This window comes from Thunnus maccoyii, chromosome 18 (assembly GCF_910596095.1).
Source record: "Thunnus maccoyii chromosome 18, fThuMac1.1, whole genome shotgun sequence".
In the NCBI taxonomy this organism is placed as follows: domain Eukaryota; kingdom Metazoa; phylum Chordata; class Actinopteri; order Scombriformes; family Scombridae; genus Thunnus; species Thunnus maccoyii.
This window is the reverse complement of record NC_056550.1, coordinates 6935391-6962736: the sequence shown is the minus strand read 5'-3', so window position 1 is coordinate 6962736 and position 27346 is coordinate 6935391. Positions and strand designations below refer to the sequence as shown.

The window sequence follows — 27346 nt, the reverse complement described above, 5'->3', positions numbered from 1 at the left end:
CAGAGTTTGTTTTCACGTTCATCGAAGAGGAAAGTTTCTCTGTGCTCACCGAAAATCTGAGTTCAATTGCCTCCAAACTGTCACATATTCCTCAGGTCTCTTCATATCTAACACTAATGGGCTGGAATGATAAGAAAATGCTAACTCATTTTGCACGCACCAGCCTCCACAACAGATGGAGCTGTGTTCACCTCTGCTGAAGTCAGTTAAGTTGAGTCCAGTGTCAGAGGCAGGGCCAGTCAGCCCGCAGGAACGAGGAAGTGCTCACTCCCGATTCAACACTAAATACGGCAGTGAGCAGGACTCCAGACAAGAAGAGATGTCGTCGTTTGATTCACAGTCAGGTAGGCTGGACGATTCTCTACATATATCGTATGTCAGCTGTTGTATCTGTGAGCACAACAGGAGAAAAGTCAGTTTGGGTGCGGCGCATACATGGCGTATTTAAGATGAGAGGAAGTGGCAGTTTAAGGGCGCTGGCACTACTTGGAAATGTTTAAGTGGTTGTGACTACACCGGATGATGACACCACAGCTGCACCAGCTGATCATCAACAAAGAAACTACACGCAAAACAAACAACAGATGTGACTTATGAAGGCGTGTAAAAGAGGATGTAATCATTCATATCCTGAAATAGATCACATAGCCTATGAGCAGTATACACTCACTACACACACAGTGTTGTACATAAACAAAGTACAGTGTATTTGCTGCTGTGTGTCTGCTGAGCAGAGCTGAGGCTGGTGGTGCTGGGCCGGGCGGGGGCAGGAACGCGTTCAGCAGTCTGCACCATCCTGGGCCTGCAAGACACCGAGCAGGGCACAGACGCTCCTGTTACCCCAGAGTGCAGCAAACACAGAGGAGAGGCTGCAGGCAGACAGGTAGGAATGAATCACACACACAAACACAAACACAAACAACAACATCATCAAACAATATCAGGTTGCAATGGCTCAAGGCAGCAAGCATCGTAATATCATTTTTAAAAAGTATAATTTTTGCAGTATAAGGCAAGGTCAAGTGTTCTAAAGGCAACGCACAACTGATATGAAACAAGTACAAAGTTCTCTAACAAAAAATATTTTAAAAACCAACATATAGACAAAACAGTAAGGGTGAAATGACATGCACACACAAGTAGAGCTGCAGCGATTAGTTGATCTACAGAAAATTAATTGGCATCATTTTGACAATCAAATAATAATTTTGGTCATTTATTAAGCAAAAATGCCAATGATTTGCTAATTGCAGCTTCTTAAATGTGACGATTTGCAGCTTATCTGCATCATACATGATATTAACCTGAATATTTTTGGATTTTTGACTGCTGATCAAACAAAACAAGGCATTTTTCATAGTTTTGACATTTATAGACAAAACTATGAATTGATTAATTAGTGGATCAACTAATATATAAAGTCTAGGATTGAAATCAAAATAACTTGAAAAATCATAAATACATTTATCGACCTTCCACCAATATTCTTCAGATCTTTGACATTTTCAAACATCTGCATGATGTCTGAGCTTAAAGGAATAGTTCACCATTTTGGAAAATACACCTATTTGTTTCATTGCAGAGAGTTAGATGAGAAGATCGATACCACTCTCATAACTGTAGGTAAATATGAAGCTACCATCAGCAGCTTAGCATAGCACCAAGAAACAGATAGCCTGGCACATTTGAGTATTCATATTTGTGTGTACAGTATTCAACAGTGATTTTAATGTTGTTTATTCTGCCACCTCTCCGTAGGTGGTGGTAGTCTCCAGTCCAGACTGGTTCAGCTCAGACTGCGACTCAGAGGAGAGAAGAAAGTTCATCTCCTCCTTTATCGCCTTATCCAGTCCGGGGCCACATGCCTTCCTGCTGTGTGTCCCTGTGAACCAGCCAGCTGATGGAGAGGCCAGAGCGCTGGATGTCCTGCAGACGCTGTTTGGCCCCTCTGCAGTCAGCAGCAACACCATCATACTCTTCACCCACATGGAGGAGCTGGAGGAGGACGAGCAGCTGGAGCAATACCTCGTCACGTGGCGCAAGGACCTCCAGGACCTGGTGGAAAGATGCGGCGACCGATATCACACCTTGGAAACCCGCAGTGGGGAACCAGAGGAGAGGAAAGCTGTTGAGGAGCTGCTGGAGAAGGTTGAGATGGCAGTGAGAGAGAGCGGGACACAGCACTTCAGCTGCCCTTTGTACCAGGAGGCAGAAGAGAGGGTGAGAGCGAGACAGGAAGAGATAGTCAGACAGAGGAGAGGAGAGCAGCTCGACGACCAGGCATCTCCCACAGACTCACACCCAGAGGAAAACGTGACAGATGAAGAGATGGAGAGAGTGCGAGAAGAGGCAGAGAGGAGCGTAGATGACTTGAATGTGGATGTAGATAGTATTTTCCCTTCAGCCAGCGTCTCTTCCTCCCGTCCTCCTTCTTTCCTCTGGGGCTTGTGGGAGAAGCTGACAGGTTGGATGACGTGGATGCCCAAGTTTGTGAGAAGGGAGGCCCTGCTGGGAGCTCTGGTCGGCCTGTTTGTGGGAGGGCCGTTTGGAGGTATGGTGGGCGCCACTGTGGGATCAGTGGCTACTGAGGTGGGGAGAAGAAAAACACAGAAAAATAAATAATTATGTATTATGCATTAAGTTGCACCTTAAAGTCACTCCACTGTGTTCACCAAACCAACGTATTACTGAGCTAGTGGCTTAGCAGCTAACACCAAAATATTATTATTTATACTTAACAACTGAGCACTACTTACTTTCTATTTCAGAATGGGAACCACTCTCTAACGACGAAAACTGTGTTATCTAATGGCTTTATTAGTGGTTAATTAATTACTATATGTAAATCAGTAATAAGCCATTAATAAGAGTAATATTTGGGTTGCCAGGTCTGAAAAATCCCTCTGGCTGGTGTTTCTTCCTCTACTAAAACTTACTCTGTCTCTGTCTTAAGTCTTCCCCCACTAGAATAATGAGGAATGTCTGCAGAACACAACACTGACATATTATCACCATTTAAGCTGATATGGTGAACTCGCTAGCTAACGCTTGCTTTTTTACACATCCAGCAGAAAAGGAACAACATTATCATTCATTTGGAGTCATCTTTCTGTCCATCTGATGAATATAAGTACAAAATTCACTCTCTTTTAGCTCTGCTTTCGGTCTCCACCGACTCCCGAGGGAAATATCTGTCTCTTTAGCTGCTAAATGCTTCACTATGTTCACCAGCTAGTCGCTAACTTTGTCTGTCTGCCATTTGGTTCCAGGCAACTAGTGCACAGTCCATTTTTAGTGTTTTTTCAATGACAAACGTTGCCTGTTGTGACTGAAAATGACACCATGAGAGCTGTGAGAATGAATCCAAACAGCAAAGTTGCGGGTCGGAAAACCAAAACAATGAGTCACAATAAAAGACACTTTAGATCTGAGGGTAACTTAGATGATAACTCTCTGTGGGTTCATTCAACATGAGCAGCCTATCACATTACGCAGTCAACTGATCCATTGTTATTATAAAAATATCGATTATAGCTGCTTTAAGGTGTCATTCTGTTGCAGCCAAGTAGTAGTTGTTCTTTACAACCTGGCAACCCAAAAGTAGTGGCTTATCAGTGATCTATAAATAATCAACACATTATTCATTAACCATTAAAAAGTCATAAGTTATAACTGTTGAACCCTTTTTAGACTTTTTAGAAAGTGACACATCAGATGTTAAAGAACACTTTTGTTAAGAGGCAATACTGAGAAACCTCCACATGGTGGAGACATTGACCTTTTTATTACAGAAGTATAAATGTTTCAGTTGAACTGAGAGATACTTTTTTTCCTGCTTACCAAGCAAATAAAAGCTGCTGTTTAAGTACATGTCATTTTTATTTCTCTTATATGTTTGAATCTGAAGTTATTCATTTTTATAGAGTGTGATCGAGACAGGGACTATTTTATCCAATTTCAGAATATCCAGCGCACAGTAAATCAAGGGCAGACTCCAATCATGAAAGCACTTATTTTCTAAGATACATAATTGTAAGCAACAACAAATCACTGGAGAGTGAAGTGAGTGGATATAGATAGCTGTGAGGCCAGGATTCATGCTGCATAACCTCAGCAGAGCACCAAAGCAGTGTGATGGTCTCCCAGACTCTCTCCTCCTCACACAATGGCAGGTTATGGCTTTGACATTGATGTAATTGATACTCTGCTAAAACCGTCAGCCATAACCCATCCTTACATCTCTCTCTCTCTCTAGTTCACTCTCCCTGTGTCTCTCTAAACTGCCGAAGGCTCTGCCCCAGGAACAGCTAGGCGTTTCCGAATGTGGGTGGTCCGGCCGGGGTGGGAGGGAAAGAGAGAGAGAGGGAGAGAATTAGCCCAGCTCTCATGTTTCGCAAAAAGAGAGGGAGGGAGGGAAAAAGACGCGAGAAAGAGAGAGTGAGTGAGAAGGAGCGAATGCGAGAGAGAGTCAAAGGCAGAGAACAAGCTTAGGGACTACATCTGTCTTCCAGATGTGGCCTCCACACTACAGTTGTCTGAAACAGGAAAAAAGAAGGTTTTAAAAGTAAAGGAAAATTGGTGCTAAACAGTTTTTTATTGTTGGGGATTACTAATACAGTATATACTACAGTATACAGCACCAGTTTAAGAATCCAGCAGCCAGGATACGCTGCCTTTTTCTCTTCATGAAACTGCAATGAAATAGCACACTGGACCCCTTGAAGTGAATGTATATAAGAGAACACCTGTCCAAATATTATTCAGTCTCAGTGGATACACATCACGGATAAGACAGAGAGAGGAATGATGGAGTTGGCATTATGAAGAAAAATTAATGAGGATTTCTTTGGAGGGAGATGTATTTCTTCAGGAAGACACAACTATGGGACACAAAAGTATCATATAAAAAGTATCACAAATCAAGGCTGTGTCAGAGTGTCCCTCCGGGTGAAGACGTCGGTGGCCAATATCAGTTGTGGAAGATGAGACCTCACCAGGACAGAGGAGGAGAGAGAGAGAGAAAGAGAGAGAGAGAGAGAGAGAGAGGTGGTGGGGGGGAGGAAGAGGGGGATGGAGAGTTGATTTGTGCCTGTATGCATAAGCAAAGCCAAAATCTGAACAAACATGTGAGGGAATCACCAGTGAGCCATCATTAACACACAGGCTGTAACTTCTGCTCCTCTCCCTCAGAGCAAAAATGTTGTTGTAAGGGCCTTGCGGTCCCCGGTTGGATTGGGGGCAGTCTGCTGTGAGACGTGGACACCGCAGTATTTTTTTGTTATCATCGCGCCCCACGGGCTGGAAAAGACAGCAAACCATAGGAAAATAAACAAGATGACACACTTTTTCCTTAACAGCGCAAGGCCGTTCCCTCACTGCGGAAATCAGGCTTTACCATTAAACGCTCCGCATTGTTTTCCGTAAGAGTGAGAATGACATTTTTTGACCTGGATTGTTTCTTTACAGTCTCAAAAAATAATTCAACATTAATTGTTTACTTGTAAATGAATTTGATGAATCTAATATAATAACTTGAGTTTGAAAATGCAGAGCAGCTCTGGATGAATTGATTTACTCAAAATATATAAAACCCTAAAATAATGAGGTCCAAACACTCACAAATAGACTGAAAAACTCCAACAACATATATATTCTTTAACAATGTAATAAGTGAATGATGTGGTCTACAATACTTTTAAAAAATATATATCAATTTAAAAAAAGAATACATTGAAAAAACTAAATTTGACCATTGAATACCAAATGATCCGCTTTATTTTAAAATTAAAACTGAAAATTGAGCAGCAACATATTAAATTATAAATACAACAATCACAGGAATAAACGGTGTGTCAGTAAAATCAAAGGGAAACGGAACGGGATGCACTAGAGAGACACTTTCTAAAATAGCACACAAACGCTGCAGATCAAATGTATTAAATTAAATCTAGCAATTCAAGTGGACTTTCTTAACGATGTGATGCAGGCAGCAGCAATCTCTGCATCTGATCCCAGGGCTGTTTATGTGTGCCAGCAGGGCTGAGACAGCGGTGTCCAACAGCCGGCTCTCTCCTCCTCTCTCTGGGTGTGCTCACTGTGAGCCTTCTCATCTTTTTCCCATTAGTGCTGTTTTCATGTTCCTTCCTAGCGTGAGCGTGTGTGGCTGCAATTGTTTATGAAGCAATGCTTGCCCCATCCGACTGTGTGTTTGTGTCCCAGTGTGTGCGTCCAACATGGATTTATGCAACAAATTACCCAGAATGTCACAGAAAAGAAATAGAATGATAGGATGTTTAATTGCATTATTTTTTAATATGAATTTCTTTTTTTGGATTCATTTAATTTATTTGATTATCACAGTGCATAACTTATTTTAAAACTTAGCCAAATGTATAATCGTTTTTAATACTTGGCGTGGATATAAGATAGAAAATTTAAAGTATGTTCCCCAAATCTTTATTTTCAGAGGTACCTACAGTCCTGTCAGAACCCCCTCATCAACACCAGTCATTTCAATTGATTTTAAACTGCATTTAATTCTATTAACATTATAAAAGCTAACATTGTTACAATATTTTTTTTTTCATACAATTGAACAGTCTGTGTTTTGGTTGATTTGGTTAACATTTGTACTACTAGCTTAGTGGCAGAAACTAGATTGTTCAACCATTTATCCATTACTTTTAGCTAAATATTTCAACTGTTTTTCCATTATTTTTTAAATGTTTTTACCATGATTGATTACAGATGAATTGTTTCATTTTCAATCATTTACCCATTACTTTGAGCTATTTCAACTGTTTATCCATTAGGCCTTTAGCTAAATGACTGTTTACACATTTTTTTAGCTAAGTATTTCAACTGTTTATCAGCTTTTTTTGCTATTTCACAACAGTTTATCTCTTACTTTTAGCCCTATTTGGACACTTAATTCAATTCTTTCAGCGGACTATTTAGTCTATCTTTTATTTATTTATTTATTTATTTTTAGCTAACTGTTTATAATTCTCTGCTAGGTTGTTAACTAGTTTTCATGCACTCTCAATCGCAACACATATGTGGATATATACAGTGGGCTAGTAATAATAATATTAAATAAGTTTATTTCTATAGCACCTTTCAAAACCAGAGTTACAAGGTGCTTCACAAAATACAATAAAATACAATATAGGTGCAAAGATAGCAAACATAGAGAAATTAAACAAACAAACAAAAAAGAACATCATACAGAGAAAATGCAATAAAAACAGGGATTTCAAGAAATGGTACAACAGAACAAAATATAAAAGAACATCATTAAAACATTTGAATGGACATTATAAAAATATTATACAAATGGCAGTCTGTACAGGTGGGTTTTTAAAAGCTTTTTAAACTGAGGCTCTGACTCAGCTGATGTGATACTGAGGGCAGTTTGTTCCACAGCCTTGGAGCTAAAACAGTGGAGCAAAAGCATGATCCCCCTTTGTTTTAAGCCTGGACTGTGGAACTTTTAACATTTGGTTCTCTGATCTGAGGGGTCTCGGTGCAGAATAAGGGGTTAAGAGTTCTGAAATGTAAAGTGGAGCCAGACCATGTAGGGATTTAAAAGTAATCAATATAATCTTAAATTGAACTCTGTAACGAATGGGGAGCCAGTGCAATTCGACCATAACTGGAGTGATGTGTTCCCTACGTCCAGTGTTTGTAAGAAGTCTTGCCGCTGCATTCTGCACCAACTGTAGTTGGGCAAATGCTGCATCGTTTTAGCAAGTAAATAATGAATTGCAGCGGTCTAGGCGGGAGGAAATGAGGGTGTGGATAAGTTGTTACTATGTTTCTGGGAAGCATTGGTTTGACTTTGGCAATATTTCTGATTTGTAGATAGCAGGATTGAACAAGACTTTTAACAAGACTTTTAATGTAAGTGAAGTTGAGTTACTGATCAAAAACAACCCCCAAGTTTCTAGCTGAGTGTGTTGTGTTAGTTATTAGTGGTCCAAGGTGGGGGGTGACACTGTTAGAAACATGATCAGGACCAATAACCAGAGCTTCAGTCTTATCTGTGTTCAGCTGCAGAAAGTTGGAAGCCATCCAGTCCTTAATACCAGCAAGGCAGCTGTGCAGAGAATCCAGATTGTTACGATTTACAGGTACTAAACGAGACATACAACTGGGAGTCATCGGCGTAACAATGGTAGAACACATGGGTGAAATGGCGAATAACATGGCCAAGGGACAACAGATGCAAACAAAATAGGGCCAAGGACTGAGCCCTGTGGGACCCCACATGACATGAGAGCAGTTCATGACCTAAAGTTGTCAACAGGGACTTTGAATACTCTGTTTGATGAGTAAGGTGAAAACCAGTTAAGGCTAACACAGTTCCTGCGTCTGCTGAGTAGAATTGTATGATCAACTGTATCGAAGGCTGCACTCAAGTCCAGCAAAATGAGAATGGTGAGATTACCAGAGTCGGTACTCATTAGGATGTCATCTGTTACTCTGAGAAGGGCTGTTTCTGTACTGTGGTTCTTTCTAAAGCCAGATTGGAATTTGTCAAATATATTGTTTCCTTCCATTATTTCTAAAAGTTGCTTAACAACCACCTTTTCAACAATTTTTGAAACCAAAGGATATAGGATGATAGTTATGGGGGAGTGTTGGATCTAAACCAGGTTTCTTAAGGCCTATTTAAATAGTCTGGGACCAGGCCAGATAGAGGAGACTTGTTCACAATGCTAAGAAGCCAAGGGGCAAAAACCTTGAACAACTCGGAAGGAAGACTATCAAATTTACTAGTAGTGAGATTACCACAATGTAGACCAAATCCCTAAGGGTAATGGGGGTAACCTCATCTAACAGTGTGGTGGAGGGCTCAGGCGAAGGTAGAAGTGAGCCTGCAGGAGTAACTGATGCTTTGATGTTTTCTATCTTTTCAACAAAATTCTTTAAGAACTTCTTATAGTCCTCTACAGAGTACCGGTCAAAAGTCTGACACACCTTCTCATTTACTTGAATGAGAAAGTGTGTCCAAGCTTTTGATTGTATATATACAGTATACATATATTTTTTTCCAAATGAGTTGAACTCCTTTCTTTCCATGTACCTCGTGGCAACTACAGAAGTATCCACTGGGTGTACCCCTGGTTGGGAATCACTGATTTTAAGTATCTCCACAACAAAAAATAACTGAGAGAAATAACATACACTTACAGATTTACTTGTTTAAAAACATCCTTATTTATTCTTAGAAAAAAAGACATGAATGTATTTTTTCTCTTAAGTTTCAAACACTGAAAGGGATGGTGTCTGTATATTATCTGCCTTGTCACAGATGGAGCGAAAATACTGATTTTAAAGCACTGAGGCTGACATAAAGCAGCTCACATCCATTATCTGACCAGAACGTGTCTCCACCACATGGAACAAGGTGTCAGGACAGATAGGAAAAAAAACACAACAGGAAAGAAGCCTCCGACAACATGAATGCAAAATCACACACAGCTGCTGAGGTTAGGGCTCCGATGGACACACACTCACATACACACACACATATACTGAAGCAGCCGCACATGTACCAGCAGCTGAACCGCTCTTGGGGATAGTAGAGGAACGACTCAAGCAGAGGTGCGCTGGGTGATCCAGCCAGCATGAGAGTCACCCTTCATCCCCTCACGCCGGGCCGACCTGACCTGAGCCCTCTCCAGATGTGAAGGAGGAAGTTCTCTCGTGGACAGACTGGAGAGAAAGACGAAGATGAGGAGGAGGAGAAGGAGAAAGACTCTGATGATTTTGTGTGGTCTGGTTCAGGTTTGCACGCCCTGCCGTAATCTGTCTGTTAAAAGGAAATTCTAAATATGGTCGCCACATTTATGTCATTTATTTTCACTCTTACAACCTTAACATACGTTCTGTCACTTGGATACCAGAAAGGCATTTGGGCTTAACTAATACCCCATGGCAACATGTCAGAATCAGATGACATTAAATGAGTTCCAGTTTGACTCAGTTCGCTTGCCAAGGGACAGATAAACAGTGAGTAGGAGGGTGAGGTCGCGGACTTGTGTGTGTCTTACAGGCGTGTGCATTAGCCTACTGTCGGACGTTTCCTGGCAATTACATGAGGAAGGGGAAGAAGTGAGCTTTTATGAAGCTTAAAGGACACTGCAGGAGGCCAGACAAAGTCAGAGGAGGAGGATGAGGAGTTTGGAGAGTTGTGGCAGGATAACAGGGCATGAAAGAAGAGAGAAAGCCAGAGTTCTGTTTGTATGACAGCTCTTACCACACCTCCTGCAACAGATGGGCTTTGAGGACTCTTGGGGGATGTGATGGGGGGTTTCAGTCAGAACAGAAGACAACTCACTACTTGTGGAGCTGTGGTGCGGGTGTTGGATGGCCCTTGAGCTCACCATAATTGATGAATAGTGTGGTCCACATTAAGTGACATGCGCCGTTGGCTGTAAGTGGGTGCGATGATTGGGGGCCTTTTGAAGCTGGGGCCGTGGGCTGTGTTTGAACCGTCAACAGAGACCCCTCTTCTCTGTAAGGGACACCAGCCTGTGGTTTGGTCGCAGGCTCGGCACAGGCCAAGCTCAGCACACACACACACACACACACACACACACACACAAACAAACACACATGCACACACGTTACCCTTCAGTAGTATTACAGTGTTTTGGGGGAGGTGATTGTATTATTTCTGCTGCAACACTGACTTAATTCAAGGCAGATCTGACCCGAGCTCGTGCTTCTCCACTTCTGCTCTATTGGATCAAGTCTTAATCCTGCCCTCACCACATGAATGGGAGACACAAAGAGGAGCTGCACTCACTCCTGCCATACACATCAAATGTCACTCAGGTCCATATGCTGTCATGCAGCTTATGATGGGTATCGCCGTGTCATATGAAAGCTGAAGGAGCTTAATGGAGGCCTAGAAAGACCAGAGCTGGAGACAGACAAGCAGGAAGATTGGAGCCATGTCTCGCTCAGATACAGTATGTGCCGTCAACCTGGAATTGATCTTCTGTTGCCCTGTTGTTTTCACAGATTCACAAGCCCACACATCCTCTGCCAGGAAACCCAGAGGAGCTGACCCGTGACACCACTTCAGAGTGGCGGGCGCTCATAACAATCTCTAAATAGGAGCATCTTAGGAGACACATTACAGTAAGCTATGACTAACAAACCCAAAGCACCTCAAAACAACACTGGGAAGCTTCCAACTTCCATCACAGCAACACAAGCTCCTACTCTCAGCCGAACACATAATAACTCCTGTTCAAGGGCTTGTTATTGTCATATCTTTTCAAAGGATGCCAAACCCAAAACACACACTCGACTCACACACGACCTTGAGCTAACAGGGGATGCAGGCAAAGTTTTCGGGGCTTTTTCTAATGACTGCGTGCATCAGACAGCAGATCGCGAGGAAAAGGCACTTGCGGTGGGCTTGACGTTTGGTGTGTGTCACGGTCCAGCTCCCACGCAGTGGAAACACAGGGGCCCCGGGGCGGCGGGTGCTACTGAGGCCCCCTGATCTCCACTGACGCTCCAGGGGTAGACATGCCCTTCAATCTCCATCTGAAATGAGAGACAGGCCATCGGTGCATAGGGATGGGCCTCTGATTTGTTATGTGGTCCCTTTGAAACCATGCATCCTGCAGCAGAGAGGAGAGAGGGAAACATCAAGTAAACATGACAGGCAGGATGGAGAAGAAATAAGATTAAGATGTGCAGCTGCAGTGGCTTTACTTTGGCCCAGAGAGGGCAGTGGAATCAATGTGGAAATGATAAGGTAGTGTCAGAGAGTGGGTCTTTTTTACATGCAGTGACTCTTATGCTATCTCATCATTTTTTGAAGCTCAAATAATATAATCTGTCAAAGAAAGAGAAATATGATAACTATGTTAAAATCAAGGATTTCAATGTCAAAAAAATAAAATCACAAAAGTTTCTCAACACTATTTTGGAGAGGATGTGCTGTCAGATGAACAGTGATCAAAGAATATGTTGAATCCCTCCCATAACATATCCTTACACAAATGTGTTTTAGTTTGTGCATGGTTTGTGCACAGGCGTGTGGGCCAGAGAGAGAGACAGAGAGACAGAAGGAGTGTGTGAGAGACAAATCGTGAGAGAAACAGGCAGATTGTGGTGGCTTTGATGTGCGCTTGGAGCTCAGTCCTCAGAATAGATACTAGGTGGAAAAAAAAAAAAGAGCAGTATCATAGGACAAAAGTCTCACTGTAAACCACTACAGTAGAAGAGTGTGTAGGACTTGCGTGTTTGGTGCTATAATTTGCAAATGGCTTGCACATACTCATTCATGTGTGCAGACTATCGAGATGTCAATCACTAGGAGTGATGAAGTAGAAAAAAGTTTTTCTTCTCAGCATCCTCAAGCAGAGCAGACAACCGACACGCCTTAAAAGGGAAACAAAACAGCCTCCTACCACATCTAAATCTTGTTGTATTCTCCTCTGCTCAGAAGAAACTCGTGTGATCAGAACTCTGCCACCAATATGCTCCCCATATGTCTGAGTCCAGTCTTTTGTTTTTATGAGGAATTTGGCTTTTGGGCACATATCTATTTATCTGTTCTTTGCTCTATTTATCCTGCATAATAAGGGAAGGCTGTCTTTGCTGACAGCCAGTCACTTAGCACTGACTTGATGGCTTGCTTTATCAATAGCACACACAGCAGTATTAGGAAAATAGGGCCTAAACGGGCCTGAACACTAAGACTCGTGGCTCAGCAGTGCAAACAGATCCTGCAGATATGAAGCACATCAAGCAACGTCAATGTTTTTTCAATCTAAATTCCAAGATTACTTCATGTTTTAGCACGATGCCAGACCCCAGTCACAGCCAACATCTGAATACACCATCACTCACTGAAATATTACAGACATCAGAAACTCACAAGCAGCGGAGATTTGAAAAATGAACCCACGTATTCACACAGCCCGTCTAATAATTAACCGATGCTATGACTCAACATGGTCACAGCACGGTAATTATCTGAGGAGGCTGTCATATTTATTTAACTAGGAAGCTAAGACTGCTGAAGTCCAACCATGTCGTATGTTAGATCGTGTCAGATTGAAACCATGACACATTAAGCTGATCCCCCCCTTCCTCTCTCTCTGTTGAGGCAGGGTGGTCTTCACTCTGGCTCCGGCCTGGTGTGTGTGTGTGTGTGTGTGTAAGTGTGGAACTGTCACAACAACATGACCCCCAGAAAATGAAAATCTCTAACATACACACTAATTCTGCTCAGACACGCACATCTAGACCTGAGACCTCCACATAAACACGCACACCCGCCAAACTCTGTCCTGTCTACAGGGACAGAAACAACAAGGCTGCCATTGACAGTGACCCTCTAACCTCCATCCCTTCCATCTCTCCATCCCCCTGGCCCTCATCACCCTCCCACGTTGACCGGGCCCCGGCGCTGGCCACAGGGCCGAGAATGCGGTTCAGGTGCAGGACTCTGCTGTTTCCAATTACCGGGGTATAAATTAGCATCGCTCTCTCCTGTCCTCTCTCCAAACATTGCTGTCTCTTCATCCTTGTCGACCCTCCACACTTCACTCTGGCTCTGACCTCCCGCCTATATCACTCGACACATAAATTTACCCCCTTTATGGCTCTTGTCAGCAACCTCTGCACTCCCCTAACTCATGCTCGGTGCTGTTAATGTGCAGTGCATTTGGTATAAAACCCTCCATTTTCAGTCAATGAGAGTATAAATCCAGCGCTATATATCTGACTGTGAAAGGAATATAACTTCTGGTTTTACTGTAAGTCTGGTTACTGTAACTGAGATATTTCACAAGAGACAAGGACATAACCTGACACATGCGCTCCATATTGCAGTAAGGCATGCACTGATAAGGTTACACTGAGTTTCAATTACTCTGCGAGAGGAAATGTGGCCTTATTCCTGGACTTATTATATAGGGTGTTTGCAAGCTTTTTCTTTCACAGGTCAGTCTGTTAAACTGAGTGTTATTTTTCCAGGGCGGAGAGATCAGCTGCAGTGTAGCCAAGTAGGACCTGAGGTCACCCTGGCACTGAGAGTTCACATCTGTTTAAATAAATCCTCCACTGTGCCATCAGCAGTAAAAACACACTCACATGTGCACTGTCCACACACCCACACACACGCACACACGCATGCACGCGCACACACACACACCCACACAAACACCCACACACACCCACACACACACGCCCACACACACACATGCATGCACGCACGCATGCACACCCACACACCCGCACACCCACACACCCACACACCCGCACACACGCACACACATGCACACACACACACTCACACACATGTGCATGGTCTACACATGCACACACATGCATGCAGTGATGGAATGAAATATAAATAAATTTACTCCAGTACTGTACCTAAGTGCAAATTCTAATTAAATTGACTTTTCTTGAGTATTTCCATTTCATGTTACTTTCTACATCTACTCTGCTACATTTCATTTTTCAACTTATTCGAAAAAAACCCAACATAAAACAGTTGCAACAAAGTGCTAAAAGTAATGGATGAATGGTGAAAAAGCTAAGCAGAGGATGAATGGTAAAGAGGTAAAAGTAACAAATTGTTAAAATAGTTTGCTAAAAGTAATGGAATCAAAACTTTCATCTTCTGCCATTCGTACGGATGCAAACTTGACCAAACCAAACTAAGCATTTTATTTTATTTTATTTTATTTTATTTTATTTTATTTTATTTTATTTTATTTTATTTTATTTTATTTTATTTATAAGCATTTGTATGAAAAAATTGCAACAATGACTTCTTATATATAATCAATAGTGTTAAAAACATCCAGTTTGAAATCAATTCAAATGAACACTTTTGGAATGAACACATGAGTGATGGTGTTCATCTGACAAAGCTGTGTGAGTACTTCAGACTAAAAATGTTGAGAACAGTATATAAAATAGAGTAATAGTAAGTAGTCTAGTAATAATTTAATAATATAATAGTACACAGTCACAGGGACCATTTTCCATATACTGAGTGCTTTTACTATTGATATAGCAAGTATTTAGCTGGTAACACTTATGTATGTTTAAGTAACATTTTTAATGCAATACTTTTACTTGTAATGGAGTATTTTTATATTGTTGTGTCGCTACTTAACTTACTTAATTGAAGGATCTGAATTCTCCCTCTGCAACTGCATGCACACACGCCTGTAGAAATGTTGATACACACTGACACAAACACACATTCACTCACAAAAGAAGTAGGGAAGTAACAAGTACTGTGATAATATTTCATCTTTTACGTTTTTCACATTCCTGACTTTGGCACCTGTCATGTGTGTGTTTTTTCTTTTTTCTTTTTACAAGCTCAGGCTGCCGTTACAGAGAACACAGCACACGGGAGGGAAATTTACAGAGCGTGTCCTCCCCAGGCCGTGCAGTGTTCACAGGGATCAAATACTCCCAAGGTGTAGTGTGTGTGAATATAACTCTATATTCCTCTCCACCGCCGCTACCACCACCAGAGCTGCTGCCACAGCCTGTTTTACAGAGCCCAGGACCTCAGTGTGCCCTCGAGTTTTCTCTTTATGAGCTCTAGCTCATCCCTTGACTTGCAGAGAAAACAAGAGCAGAGCAGGATTTTATAGGACTCCTGGGGAAAACACAAAGAGGGAGGCAGGGAAAAAAATAAGTGCGCAAAGTCTGGAGCAGTCAGTTTAGGCTTCTGCTCTCTGAAGGATGGCAGACTGATAAAAGAGGTGAAAGTGTTGGCTGCAGGATTAGACATAATGTTGCCCCATTTACCGCAGCCTCTGACATTCAGCTGCCTGGAAAATGCTAGAAAAATGTTAGAAAAGAGGTGAAGCAGATGAAGATGAAGAGGTCCGGTGTGAACTTTCCCCCACCGACACCAGCTCACTTATGTGGGCTCCCTCCTCCACAGGAGTGCCGAAGATAAACACGGCTGTTCATTTAACTTCTTTCACCTCTCTCCCCCCGACCTCAGTTCATCCCTCGCTTCACCGTCACCGCCACCAAACTTTCTCTCCTCCACTCCTCTCTCTTACTTCCTTTCTCTCTCTCTCTCCAGATGTTTGGCCCAGCAGCAGCAGGCGCAGTGAGATAGAGGACCTGGGGCTAAGCAGCGGGGATCTCCAGGGTGGACTGGAATGCTAACCCTCTATCCATCTCCATCAGCGGAGACGCATTTGTTTGACTTGAGATGTGATTGTGTTTTCTCTTCCCCACACCTGCAGCTTCCTCTGAACCGTGCTCCCCCCCGTCCCCCTCCTCTCTTTTTGACTCTCTGGACTCTCACTGATCAATTGCTTTTGCTTGAAAAAATACTGATCCAGCTGCTACTGCTTTTCTTCATGTTTTGTATTCTCTGCTGGTGTTCCTTCAGGGCCGACCTGCGGAAGAAGAGCGAGCAGCAACAAATAAAAGTTTTGGGAAGTATTTGAATCCAATGAAGTCATGAAATAAAGCAGGCCTCCACAGTCCACTGACAGCTTGTGTCTCTTTCTGCTGTTTGTTGTCACTTCTTCTTTGATTGACTGCTGTGTGAAAGCAGGCCTCTGGGGGAGTAGCGTTGTTATCAGAGGCGGCTCATGTGGGATCTGCATAAAATAATAAACCTCCTCTGTGTTGTGTTATGATGCTGTTCTCTCTACTTGGAGCCGAGCAGGCATTGTGACTTTCAGCAAACTGTGGTTTTATCCAGATCAAACATTCCTTTCGTTTTCGAATTTATCATGCAGCAAACCTGCCCTCATTAGTCAATGGCACTCAGCAACTTGTAGCGTCTAATTCGGTGGTGCCGCCCAAACTTATCGCCCTTCATTTCAAACATGGTGGGCTGCCCTGTCGCTGAAGCCCTCTCAAGCTGTTCCAGACATCTGACAACAGCCACATTTATTTATTGACTTCATTTCGCTTGTGGGGCGGCCTTTACAGCTCTCTTGAGTGATACACAGTTAATGTAGAACTGTTCATTGCTCGCGAGTGTTTTTTCACTCCTCCTCCTCCTCTACCACCTCCTCGCCCTCCTTTTTAAACTGTTCTTAAGTGTTTAAACACTCGGGTAATGACGTGCTGTTGTGGAAGCGAAAAACCATGTGGGATAAAAAAAGAAAAACATCCATGTGGGCTTTTCCCCCGGAGGAGAGAACGAACCACCAAGGAAGGGATGAGAGTGAGGAAGGCTCTGTTAATCAAAATGAATGAGCACCTCTCAGGGCTCTTGTGTTGACGAGGCCACAGAGGATCTCTGAGCCCCCTCTCTTCACTCCGGGAACATGTATGTAAAGAGAGATCCAGACACTCTCCTGCACACAGCTATCAGCAACTGCCTCAGCTGCAGATACTCCCTCAGTTACTTCCTGTTTGCTGCATCATGTAGACAGCAGGTCAGAATAACTTGAGCCTTTATTCAGTTTTTATTTTAACAGGTAAATCCCATTGAGACTAGAAACATCTGCAAGGGAGACTTGGCTAAGACTGCAGCATAAAAATTTGGAGAAAAAATAACACAATCTGACAAAACGGATAATGAAACTAAAATAAGGCTTAACATTGGCTGTACCATAAAGTTTACAATGGTCTCGAATATTGCCAGAGAAATCAGATTCATCCATTTAATTTTCAAGTGGAGCAGAAAACATGAAAGCTGTCTTTCCCATCCATGTCTTTACGCTGGGGACAGACAACAATATGTCTTGTAATCTGAGATGATGACAGAGATGGTGACAGAATATATAGCACAATGATTCGTGTGTCGCTTTAAAATGATCCAGACGGTGATCTGTATGCTATGATAAGTGTGCAGAGACAATGTGCAAATGCACCCATATACAACAAATCACCATAATTAAGAAGTGGCAAAATGGTGGTAGCCTTCTCAAAGATTTCAACATGCTGCTTAAAAGAAAAACATTAATCAAACTAAAAATCTTGGATATTTGTAGCAGGAAACAGCAGGGGTGCTCCCCTGAGTTGTAACAATAACCACAATGTTTACAGGCTTCCCTCTAGGATTAGAAAACAATATCAAGTTTTCTCTACACTCAGCAGAAGTTTGAATTAAATACGGATCCACAGTTATAAAAAACTGTATCATCTGCTTAACAATGGGTATTAGTTCCATGCGTATTAACACCTAAATTACTAATGTAAACACAAAATAAAAGTGGGCCAAGTATAGAACCTTGGGGTGCTCCATTAAGTACGGTAAGCCAGTTTGAACAGTACCCATTGACACTCACACACTGAGTCCTACCTGAGAGATAATTGCTAAACCAGTCTACTGGTAATGATTAAATGGCCTTTAGGAATATCCATCTGTCTTTTACAAATTGCATTTTTGCAACACTTGGGAGAGTTTTTAAATCAGAGAATTTGAGGCAACAAGACAACCTAAACACAGATGAAATATGAGCTATTCTGGCCAAGATAGTCTGATTACAACAATGTTTTCATTGGCTGAACAGAAATCGTATTAACTTGGAATAGAAGGGCACACATTACTGCCATTACTTCATTAAAATGAGCCATAAGTATTGGTGGCTACGGCTTATGTTACCCAACAGTTTTTATTGCATTGCTGTCTTCTGCCTTTTGAGACTTATCATGTTTTTGCTGTTTTCCTTTTGCTGCATTCAACTGATTGAATTTAGGCCCTCTCCCTTTCTCTCTCTCTCTACTCTCCCTACTGTTGTTCCTACCGCGCCTTCAACTCAGCAGCTTTTTCAAATTTGGGGCTTGCGACACTCAGCCAAAAGCCGCAAATTACCCCCCTCTAGCAGCAGCGAATTAGGAACAATTTTGTGTTAGCTATAAAAAAAGAGAGCGAGAGGGAGAAGTGAGGGGAAAATATAGCTTACACCAGGGACCACCAACAGAGGCAACATGGGATGAACGGCTCATTGGCCGACAGTTTGGGTGGCAGGGCGGTGCTAGAAAGCAGCCTCAGTGATCTTCAGAGCAATCAATCCTATCATATCACATCTACATAGTATGGCACAACACCCATTACCAAACATAAAGGCTTGAATTAGTGGATTTATGTTGCTGTTCCAGGATGTTTGCAGGCCTATGAATTGGCTTTACAGTTCCCTGAGCACACAGAGACCTGCAGCAATGATCCTCTGACACTAACAGCCTCACAGCACCCAGTCTTATTCACTCTGATGACACTGAAGGCAAGAGAACGATTCGTATGAGGTGACAATCCACCGCCTGGAATTTTCATTCTCTTCTCGCAGAGTGTGGGATTTTTGATTTCCCTCCACTGTGCGGTTGGTCCTTAAATCTGAGCATTAATGTTAAAAGGGTCTTTTTCTTGTTTCTTACAAAGCGTGAGGTTTGGCATGCCCACTTAATCTGCCTCCATTGAGCCAATCCATGTTTTTCCCATTCTGGCACCCCTTTTTCTACTCCCTTTTAAAATCCATTTCCAAGTTGTAATATGCCACTGCAGACGTTATTGAGGGGAGAAAACCAAATGTAATGGGGGAGAGAGGTGGAGAGAGAATGGGGAGAGAGAGAGAGAGGGGGAGGCAGCAAGGGAGGTTTCCAGCTATTACCTGGCCAGTTTTCAAACGTCCCCCTGCTCTTCATGGCAATGCCTGGTGTGGAAGGCAGACCACTTTGTCTTCCTCAGAGATCAGACGGAGCGGGCGGGCGGGCGGGCCGCAGCCAGGTTGGGGTTACTGACTCTCATTAGGCCTTACACCGCCAGGCCTCAGACTGTACAACTGTAATAAGAGCCTGCACAGTTACAGCCTGACCCCTCTCTGACACATCTTGGCCCAGATGTTAATTGTACTTCCTGCTCCCCTTTTGATTAAATGACAGAGAGTTTTAAGTCTTTGTTTGTGTGGCTAATGGCTCTCATTTAGTGCAATAAGTGGTTTAGGGGCTGCTGTGGGTGACATCACACTCCCGCTGCCTTTGATCGCAGGCCTGTAAAGGGTGAGCAAGTGAACGTTTCTCTTTGGCCGCAGGTCTGCTGGAACTGCTGGTTGGAGGCTTTATACCTGCTGCGAATACCACACACACACACACACACACACACACCAATGCCCGTGCAGGCATGTGCATATGCCAGTCTGGGTAATGCCAAGCTCCATGGGCAGGGCAAGGGCATGAGGTCGCCAGCCGGGGAACGGGAGGGCACCATGCGGTAAGAGAGAAGGATGGCGGGGGGAGGGGGTCAACTTCAAATGCCACCCAGTGCAATACAGATTGGCTGCATCATAGGCTTTTTGAGAAACAGATGTTATATAAAGAGGAGGATCTATCTGCTATAAAATCTTGAATGCAATTGCGGATTTTCTTAAGATGCCTAATGGAGCAGTGCATTTCCTCCAGAGCTTGGCTGGTAGAAGCAAGCCACGGTCTGAGGGTAAGAATAGAATATCTAAGAGGTTTAACATTTTTGGGCTAATTTGGAAAATATTAAAACACAATGTTCAAGTTTACCAAATAACCTAAAGTATTTAAAGACATATTTCTGTTTCCCTACTGAAGCTCCTCTTGCAGCAGCATCATCAGATCATTTACTCATTTGCTTTTTATTTCTACCTTTTCCGTTCTCCATCCCTGCCTCTTTTCATCTTGACTTTATTGTCCCCTCTACCCCCAGCTGCAGATCTCTCCTCTCCCTCCAGTTTCTCCCACTCCCTCTGAGCGCGTGGCTGAGGTGTGAGATCATTCTCCTTCTGGGTGGCTTTCCTGCTATATGTCACTGTCATCTGTTGGCACTGAGGCTTGAGGGGGGGTCCCTTTTCCAAAAACACACCGCACTCTGCTTCACCACCCTGAGCATAATAAATTCTTGGGCACGAGACTGGAGAGGGGTGCACCAATGGAGCAACGTGTTTTACTGGGCTTGGCAGGGTAACACATAGACCGGTGAGAGAGGGAGGAGGTGGGGAAGGGGTGAGGGGTAGGGGCGCAGCAAAGAAGGGTGGAAGATTTATAATTGAATAACTCCCCGAAGCAGGGCAGCGGGGATTGGCCCTGCCAGGAAAAGCAGAACGCCAAGGAGCGAGTGAGGCCTGTGGAAGTCAGCCATTAAAGTGAGAGGAGAGAAAACTTCAGCTGCGATCCACCTCAGCAGAAAGGTGCGAGATTTACTAATGATAACTGAAAAACCACAACACCTACGCCTTTATGTCCACCAAACTGATCCTATAGCAGCACAAATTACCCTCTTGAAATACTAAAGCAAACACAAATCAGTCTCTGGCAATCAGCTGTTCAGTTCGGCCTCAAAACTCATATTAAAAAAAAAAAACAGCAGGCTATAAGGCAGGGAAAATATTTGAGGGGAATTTATTCCAAATGATGCATTTCAAACCCTCTGGAACAACATATTGTTTTTCCTGTCCTGACTGAACTTGCAGGGGTTATCCCAGAATGCACCACTCTCCCTACGAGGATTTTGGGTCCTTGGCTGTGGAAGCAGAAGGAGGGAAGGCAACGAGGCGGGGTGCTCTACCAATGAGTTTATCTTGCCTGTTTGGCTTGGCGTTTGTAAGTGGAGAATGAAAGCATGGTACAGCGGCACTGTTAGGCATGAATGGAGTTCTGACTGAATCGACTCACTTTTCCCAGAGAAATGAGCTCCACATCAGAGGGGAGATATGAGTTATGATAAGTCGGGACTGATAATCCACGTGGAACTGAGCAGAAACGCTGCAGTGGTGTAACACGGCGCTCACCACTGACAGGTTGTCACATAAACGCACATTCATCACGTCCACTTATGTGATGAATCATGTTAATGTGACATTTAGTAAAGTTATATTCGATTTAAAACATAATGCCCTTGTGTCACATTCTGATTAACTTTGCAGATTATATTGCATTTTAAAGTGAACTTTGAGGTGACAGAGTTGTAAAGAAGCTATGATGGAAAAAATCATTAATCATTAAAAAGAAGCTTTTACTTGTATTACAAGTGAAGATTTAATAAACCATGTCACACTCAATGACGCACAAAGGAAAAAGGAAAGTAAAAAGACTTAAAGCAGTGTACTGGCAAGTTTCACCTCCTTCAGTATGGAAAACTGATGTGCAGTCACACACATACACCCACATACACATACACACACACACACACGAGCCTAGGGTGCCTTGCTTATTTTATCAGGTGCACCAGCTTCTCTCCCCCCTAAAAAACAACCCGGACTCCCTCCCTGGCTGGCAATCAATCGCTGCGACAGTGTTTCTCTTCTTCAGTTTCTCTTCTCCAGGCTTCCCACTGAGAACAAGCTCATTAGTGGTGACAAAGATGTCTCATTCTGATGCTTTTTAATGTTGAAGTCATATCCGACCACGATGTTCAAGCATATTAAACTGAACCAAATCTAAAGGATCTAAAGGTGCATCATGGCTTATTGCCTGCTGTAGAAATGACATGCAGGCACATACAAGTCTTTCTTTTCTTTCTTTTCTTCACTTTTCATGAGTGACATCCTCAATAACTTCATATTTGGTTTTGACAAGCTAAATTGATACAAGAAAAGCCCAGAGTCTAAATGAAAACTGTCTATTTCTGTGTATTTCCAATCAGATAGTTGTAATAGCAGAAGTGCTGCGGTGTGTGATATGAATCTTATGTTGGATAAGTTTAACCACAGTTTTTCCTGCACTGTTTACGATTAACAGTACAAATATTAGACATTTGGTTATGACCAATAAGAAAAAAAGAAAAGAAAAATCCCACCAACCTCAAAAACAGATTGAATTAAACCTAAGCATCAAGACTGGGTGAGTCTGTAAAGATTTCCCGAATAGAGCAAAGAAAAAGGGAAGAGACTCGATGAGCTCTTCTTTCAGAAGTGGGCAACTTAACAGCTCACCATCAGGTAACAATCTTTTTATTTGTTTCAGGCTCTCACTGGGTGCCAAAGTCTGCTAAAGGACTAACGTTGAGCGTGCGGTGTGATCCATCAGCCCAGTCCAAGAGCTTCAGTATGGTAATCCATCTAAACCAGACTCAGAATAGAATTAAATAAATACTTCCATGCTCTGAAACCTAGAATTATTTTACTACTGTCATTACCACCGTAAAGCAATGCTGTGTGGACTGTGGGCTGAAATGAAAAAGAAAGGAAAAATAAATCAGATCATTTGAATTAGCAGCATGAAGAAATGAGTGGAAAGTAGTTTTTTGGATAGATTATGTATTTACTGATTTATCTTGTGTGTGTGCTCTGCTTTAATCACATTATATCTGCTCAAACACAAAAGATTGGTTTATTTGTTTTAGGTTTAGATTATAGATTATGGAGTATTATGTTGAATTTGATTCAGCTTTTTAAACACCAGAAAATGTAGACGTTGCATGATAAAAAAAAAGAAGAAATAACCTGTTAGATGTTGGACAGTTTTGATTTTTCTGGAAAATGTTGCTTCCAGTGAGTATTGACAAATTCTGAGCAGCAAATATATCTTTTTTATTATTATGAAACAGAAACCGAGCAGTTGGATCACTTCTTGAAAATGAGGAAATATAATTTATGATTGTTGCATCAATTCACAACATAAGATCAAACTTATTTCAGGTAATTAAATATTTAAATGAGGTAATGTTATCTATTCAAAAGTCTTTTAAATACGACCCAAAAAATATAGAACTAAAATATTTTCGGGGTAGCGTCCTCTGTTATAATAAAAAAAATAAGTGATATCATAAAAAGCCTCCTTTGTGGGAACATTTGCGGGGTAAACGAGCAGAAAGCGGGTTTATAATTGACATGAAAATGTGTTGTACAGATTTTCTCTCGGGAACAGGCACGAGGACAAGTGTGTGTGTGTGTGTGTGTGTGTGTGTGTGTGTGTGGCCCTGCAAAATAAGGCAATTATAGGCATCTATATGTTCATCGTTACACCACGAACACACACTTACACACACCTGACAGGCGTTTGCGTTTTAGAGCTGCACGACCCCTTTAATCTTAAGTCTAAAATTCATCAGCTGCTGGCAGATGCCCTGTTGAACTATCACAAGGGTTTTTTTTTTTTTCATTCTTTCAGTTTCATCATAGTTTCATGCGTTAATGTAAATATTAATACTGGAGCATCCAAGCTGACTTTGACCTTGACGCACCAGAATCTATCCAACACCACATTCTGTCAGTTTTTTTTACGCATGAAATATGTTATTTTACAAGATACTTTTTGGCAATTTATCTTTTATTGTTTCACTATATTAAATAACTGACACAGCATCTGTCATTGATAATTATGCAAATTCCTCTCTACGCTAAAAAAAAAAAATACCGACAAACATATGTTCCTAATCTCTTTCTATTTTATTTTATCGATTATTTTATGTGAAGTGAAGCACATTTTTACAATGCTGCAGCTATATTAGGCCTAAAAGACTGCTATTCTCTTATTTTAATCGTCACCATTGTTTTTAATTCTTTGGCTCTTTCTCTTGACTGTTAGTGAAGCAATGCAGCACGTTTGAATAAAGGTTGCGTATGTTTTATTAGGTTTTTTTAGACTATGTTTTTATTATTATGATTTAGGGCCTAATATTAAATCAGCGCATCAATAGTCAAAACCCAGATAGTGAAATTAAAAACAAGTTAACATATGGCATATAAACACAAACGGTGTCTGTATCTTTAAACCTAAATCTTGTGTTTCCTAGATCATCCATCATTATAAATAAAAAGCTTCATAACATCATATGGATCTATACAAAATACAACTGAACGCACGGTTTAAATATTCACTTTTATTTCTTTCCAGGAAAAAGTAAAGGAAACTCGTCAATTAAATATTCAAACAAAAGATGATAATTCATGATCAAATAAAAAAAAAGGCGCCTGCTAAAAGATTTTTTGCCATACAGAAAATGAAGGAAGGGGGGATAGTTTCTAACATATCTACAACATTCTTTTAAAACAAATCCATCCGATTTCCATCGCTGGAGATTTTTTGAGCTTCTGCTTAAATCGTCTCTGTTACCTGAGAAAACACAAGTCCGGTGTAACGTAGGCTACTAATTATTCATTGTTAGCAATGTTGATGTGTTTGGCCAGGTCGACGGTGCCACGCTGAGTCTGTAATTTCTGATACTCCTGATGTAAACTGAGGAAGTGCGGAGACGCAGCAGGGTGGAAAAGCGCGTGGGACGCGTAGGCTGCGCTGGAGGTCAGAGGAGAGGAGTAAGCAGTACATTGAGCCGGGGAGAAGGCTTCCATGCCGGGCTGTGACTGAAGGAAAGCCTTGGCTGTGAGGGCGCTGCGAGAGAAGAAGCTGGAGAGAGCCGGCAGGATGCTGCTGACAGGTGGGATGGTGGCGGGGGCGCACGCCGAGTGCGCATGGTGATGGATGTAGGGGTAAATCTCCAGACTGGGCAGCTGCAGAGCCGCCGTCCCGAGCCCGTAGGCACCGTGGGGGAAGCCGTGCAGTCCGCTGGGCTCCAGGTGCTGCTCCTTGAGTGGGTCGAAGCGAAAGTGCTGCCGCTTGAATCGCTTCCTCCGGCGCAGAAAACTCCCATTCTCAAACATGTCTGAGGAGTTGGGATCCAGCGTCCAGTAGTTGCCCTTCCCGGGGTTTCCAGGCTCTCTGGGCATCTTTACAAAGCAGTCATTAAGCGACAGATTGTGTCTGATAGAGTTCTGCCAGGCGGGGAATTTCTCCCGGTAATAAACGAAGCGTTGGCTGATAAAGTCACATATCTCGCTGAGAGTGAGACGTTTCTTTGGACTCTGCAATATGGCCATCGTTATCAGAGCGATGTATGAGTATGGAGGCTTCACCGACGCGGGACCTTTGGTTTTAGCAGTAGGGGGACACGCCGGTGCGGGGCTGTATGTGTCCCGGTCTTTACTCTCGCTGCTGGTTGACAAAGTCTCCGTGTTGCGGTCCTGCTCGCTCTGAGACTCATCCAGAGGTAAGAGTCGCTCCTCTCCGTTATCTTTGAGTCCTTCCCCTACTACGTCGATAACAATATCCTCCATTATTTCCAAGCCCAATGCCATAGTAGATGTCCGCGGTTAAAGCCAACACCACCTGCCAACAGGTGGGAGAGTGACAGCTCCTCTCTTGAAAGCAGATTTTTACGCACGACTCATCTCCATTCACAAAAAAAAAAGTGAGCGTACAAATCCGAGCACAATCCTCCTCCTACTTCATAAAACTCTCAGCCTCTCCAAACCGCAAAGCATCCGCGCTGATATCCTTTATTTTAGTGCATGTAAGCGCAAAAGAGCGCTTTGAGCGTTTGGCCGTGTGCATAAAGCGTAAAAAGTGCGTGCGTCCTCTGAGATGTCCAGCATCATCTGTAATCTCTGCTGCTTTCCTGCGGGTCGGGTGGATGTGATGTCACGCTGAGGCATGAGGAAAAGGATCCTGACCAATGAAAACGACGCAAAGGGTACCAAGTAGGCCTATACCAGCCAGCAGCGCACTCTCATCATCAGCCCATCAGTGCCAAGGCGACGCGGACATTAGAGATCAACTCAGTGAAAACATCCTAACGAGCAGGAAATCACAAGAAGACTATTTTTAGAAGGGGAATAAAAAGTTTTTCTCAGATGGCTATTTCAGTGTCGCATCCAAAATGGTAAATTAGATAATATATATGAATAAAATAAAGTTGTATGATACTAATTTGAACAAATCTGATTCATATTTTTTTGTAGGCCGCTCCTGAGCTATAAAGTATTATTGTTATTTCCCAAAAATGATTTAAATATTTATGTTTTTCGTCCCTAAAAGAGGTTTGATCCTGTTACAACGTGAGAAATATATATATATATGTAAAAACCAGACTTTTTTTCTGAGAGCCCGTCATTTTTTAGAGGATTTTTTTTGTTTTACATCAACCCAAAAACAAGGAGGTAAAGTCTGTATACAGCAACAGAGAAAGAGAGAAGTCATCTAAAACTGCAAAGTGATAATGAAAGCAAGATAAATACATATTCTTACTTCCGAATAAGCTGATAGACTCTTTGGGGACATCAGATCACTATCATGAATTTAAAGACTGAGGGGGAAAATCCACCAACACTTCTCTACGTGAGGCAGGGACTTAAATCTTAATCTCCCTCCAAGGCTTTTGCAGCCGCACTTGACGCACAAACTTGGCACACAATTACACGTTTTCAGACGTAGGCCTACAACAGGGGATAAAACTGGAATGACTGATTTTGTGTTGCTCCGAAAATAATAATTTGCTGCCCAAAGGCTTCTTTGAATAAACAGATAAGAAGTAGACTGGGTGCCTTTTTTTTCTAAACTTACACTCAGACTTTCGCTTTCCTGCGACAGACTTAGAGAAATATTGATAAATATCTCCATCTGT

At 42.4% G+C, this 27346-nt stretch overlaps 2 protein-coding genes and 1 long non-coding RNA gene across 4 annotated transcripts in view; 1 reads left to right on the top strand and 2 right to left on the bottom strand.

The window, feature by feature from the left end:
- The first annotated feature begins 76 nt into the window (after positions 1–76).
- si:dkeyp-69e1.8 (uncharacterized protein LOC100001340 homolog) lies at positions 77–3865 on the top strand. Its single transcript, XM_042392898.1, has 3 exons — positions 77–344; positions 735–883; positions 1759–3865. The coding sequence occupies exons 1-3, from the start codon at positions 176–178 to the stop codon at positions 2620–2622; spliced, it is 1182 nt and encodes a 393-aa protein (XP_042248832.1). The 5' UTR covers positions 77–175; the 3' UTR covers positions 2623–3865.
- A 5258-nt stretch (positions 3866–9123) lies between these two features.
- LOC121883459 overlaps positions 9124–27346 on the bottom strand; it is a 42150-nt gene continuing 23927 nt past the window's right edge. For both annotated transcript variants that reach the window (XR_006092221.1, XR_006092222.1), the window contains exon 4: positions 9124–11645. This is a non-coding gene — a long non-coding RNA (uncharacterized LOC121883459). The remainder of the gene's footprint in view (positions 11646–27346) is intronic.
- Positions 24845–26322, bottom strand: foxd7 (forkhead box D7). Its single transcript, XM_042391737.1, has one exon. It carries the CDS (start codon positions 26019–26021, stop codon positions 25041–25043), a length of 981 nt encoding a protein of 326 aa, XP_042247671.1. The 5' UTR covers positions 26022–26322; the 3' UTR covers positions 24845–25040.

Coding starts and splice junctions, on each gene's coding strand:
- foxd7 (XM_042391737.1), bottom strand. CDS start 26,021: ATGGCATTGGGCTTGGAAATAATGGAGGATATTGTTATCGACGTAGTA.
- si:dkeyp-69e1.8 (XM_042392898.1), top strand. CDS start 176: ATGGAGCTGTGTTCACCTCTGCTGAAGTCAGTTAAGTTGAGTCCAGTG. Junction 345..734: donor GTCGTTTGATTCACAGTCAG/GTAGGCTGGACG, acceptor TCTGCTGAGCAG/AGCTGAGGCTGGTGGTGCTG. Junction 884..1,758: donor GAGAGGCTGCAGGCAGACAG/GTAGGAATGAAT, acceptor ACCTCTCCGTAG/GTGGTGGTAGTCTCCAGTCC.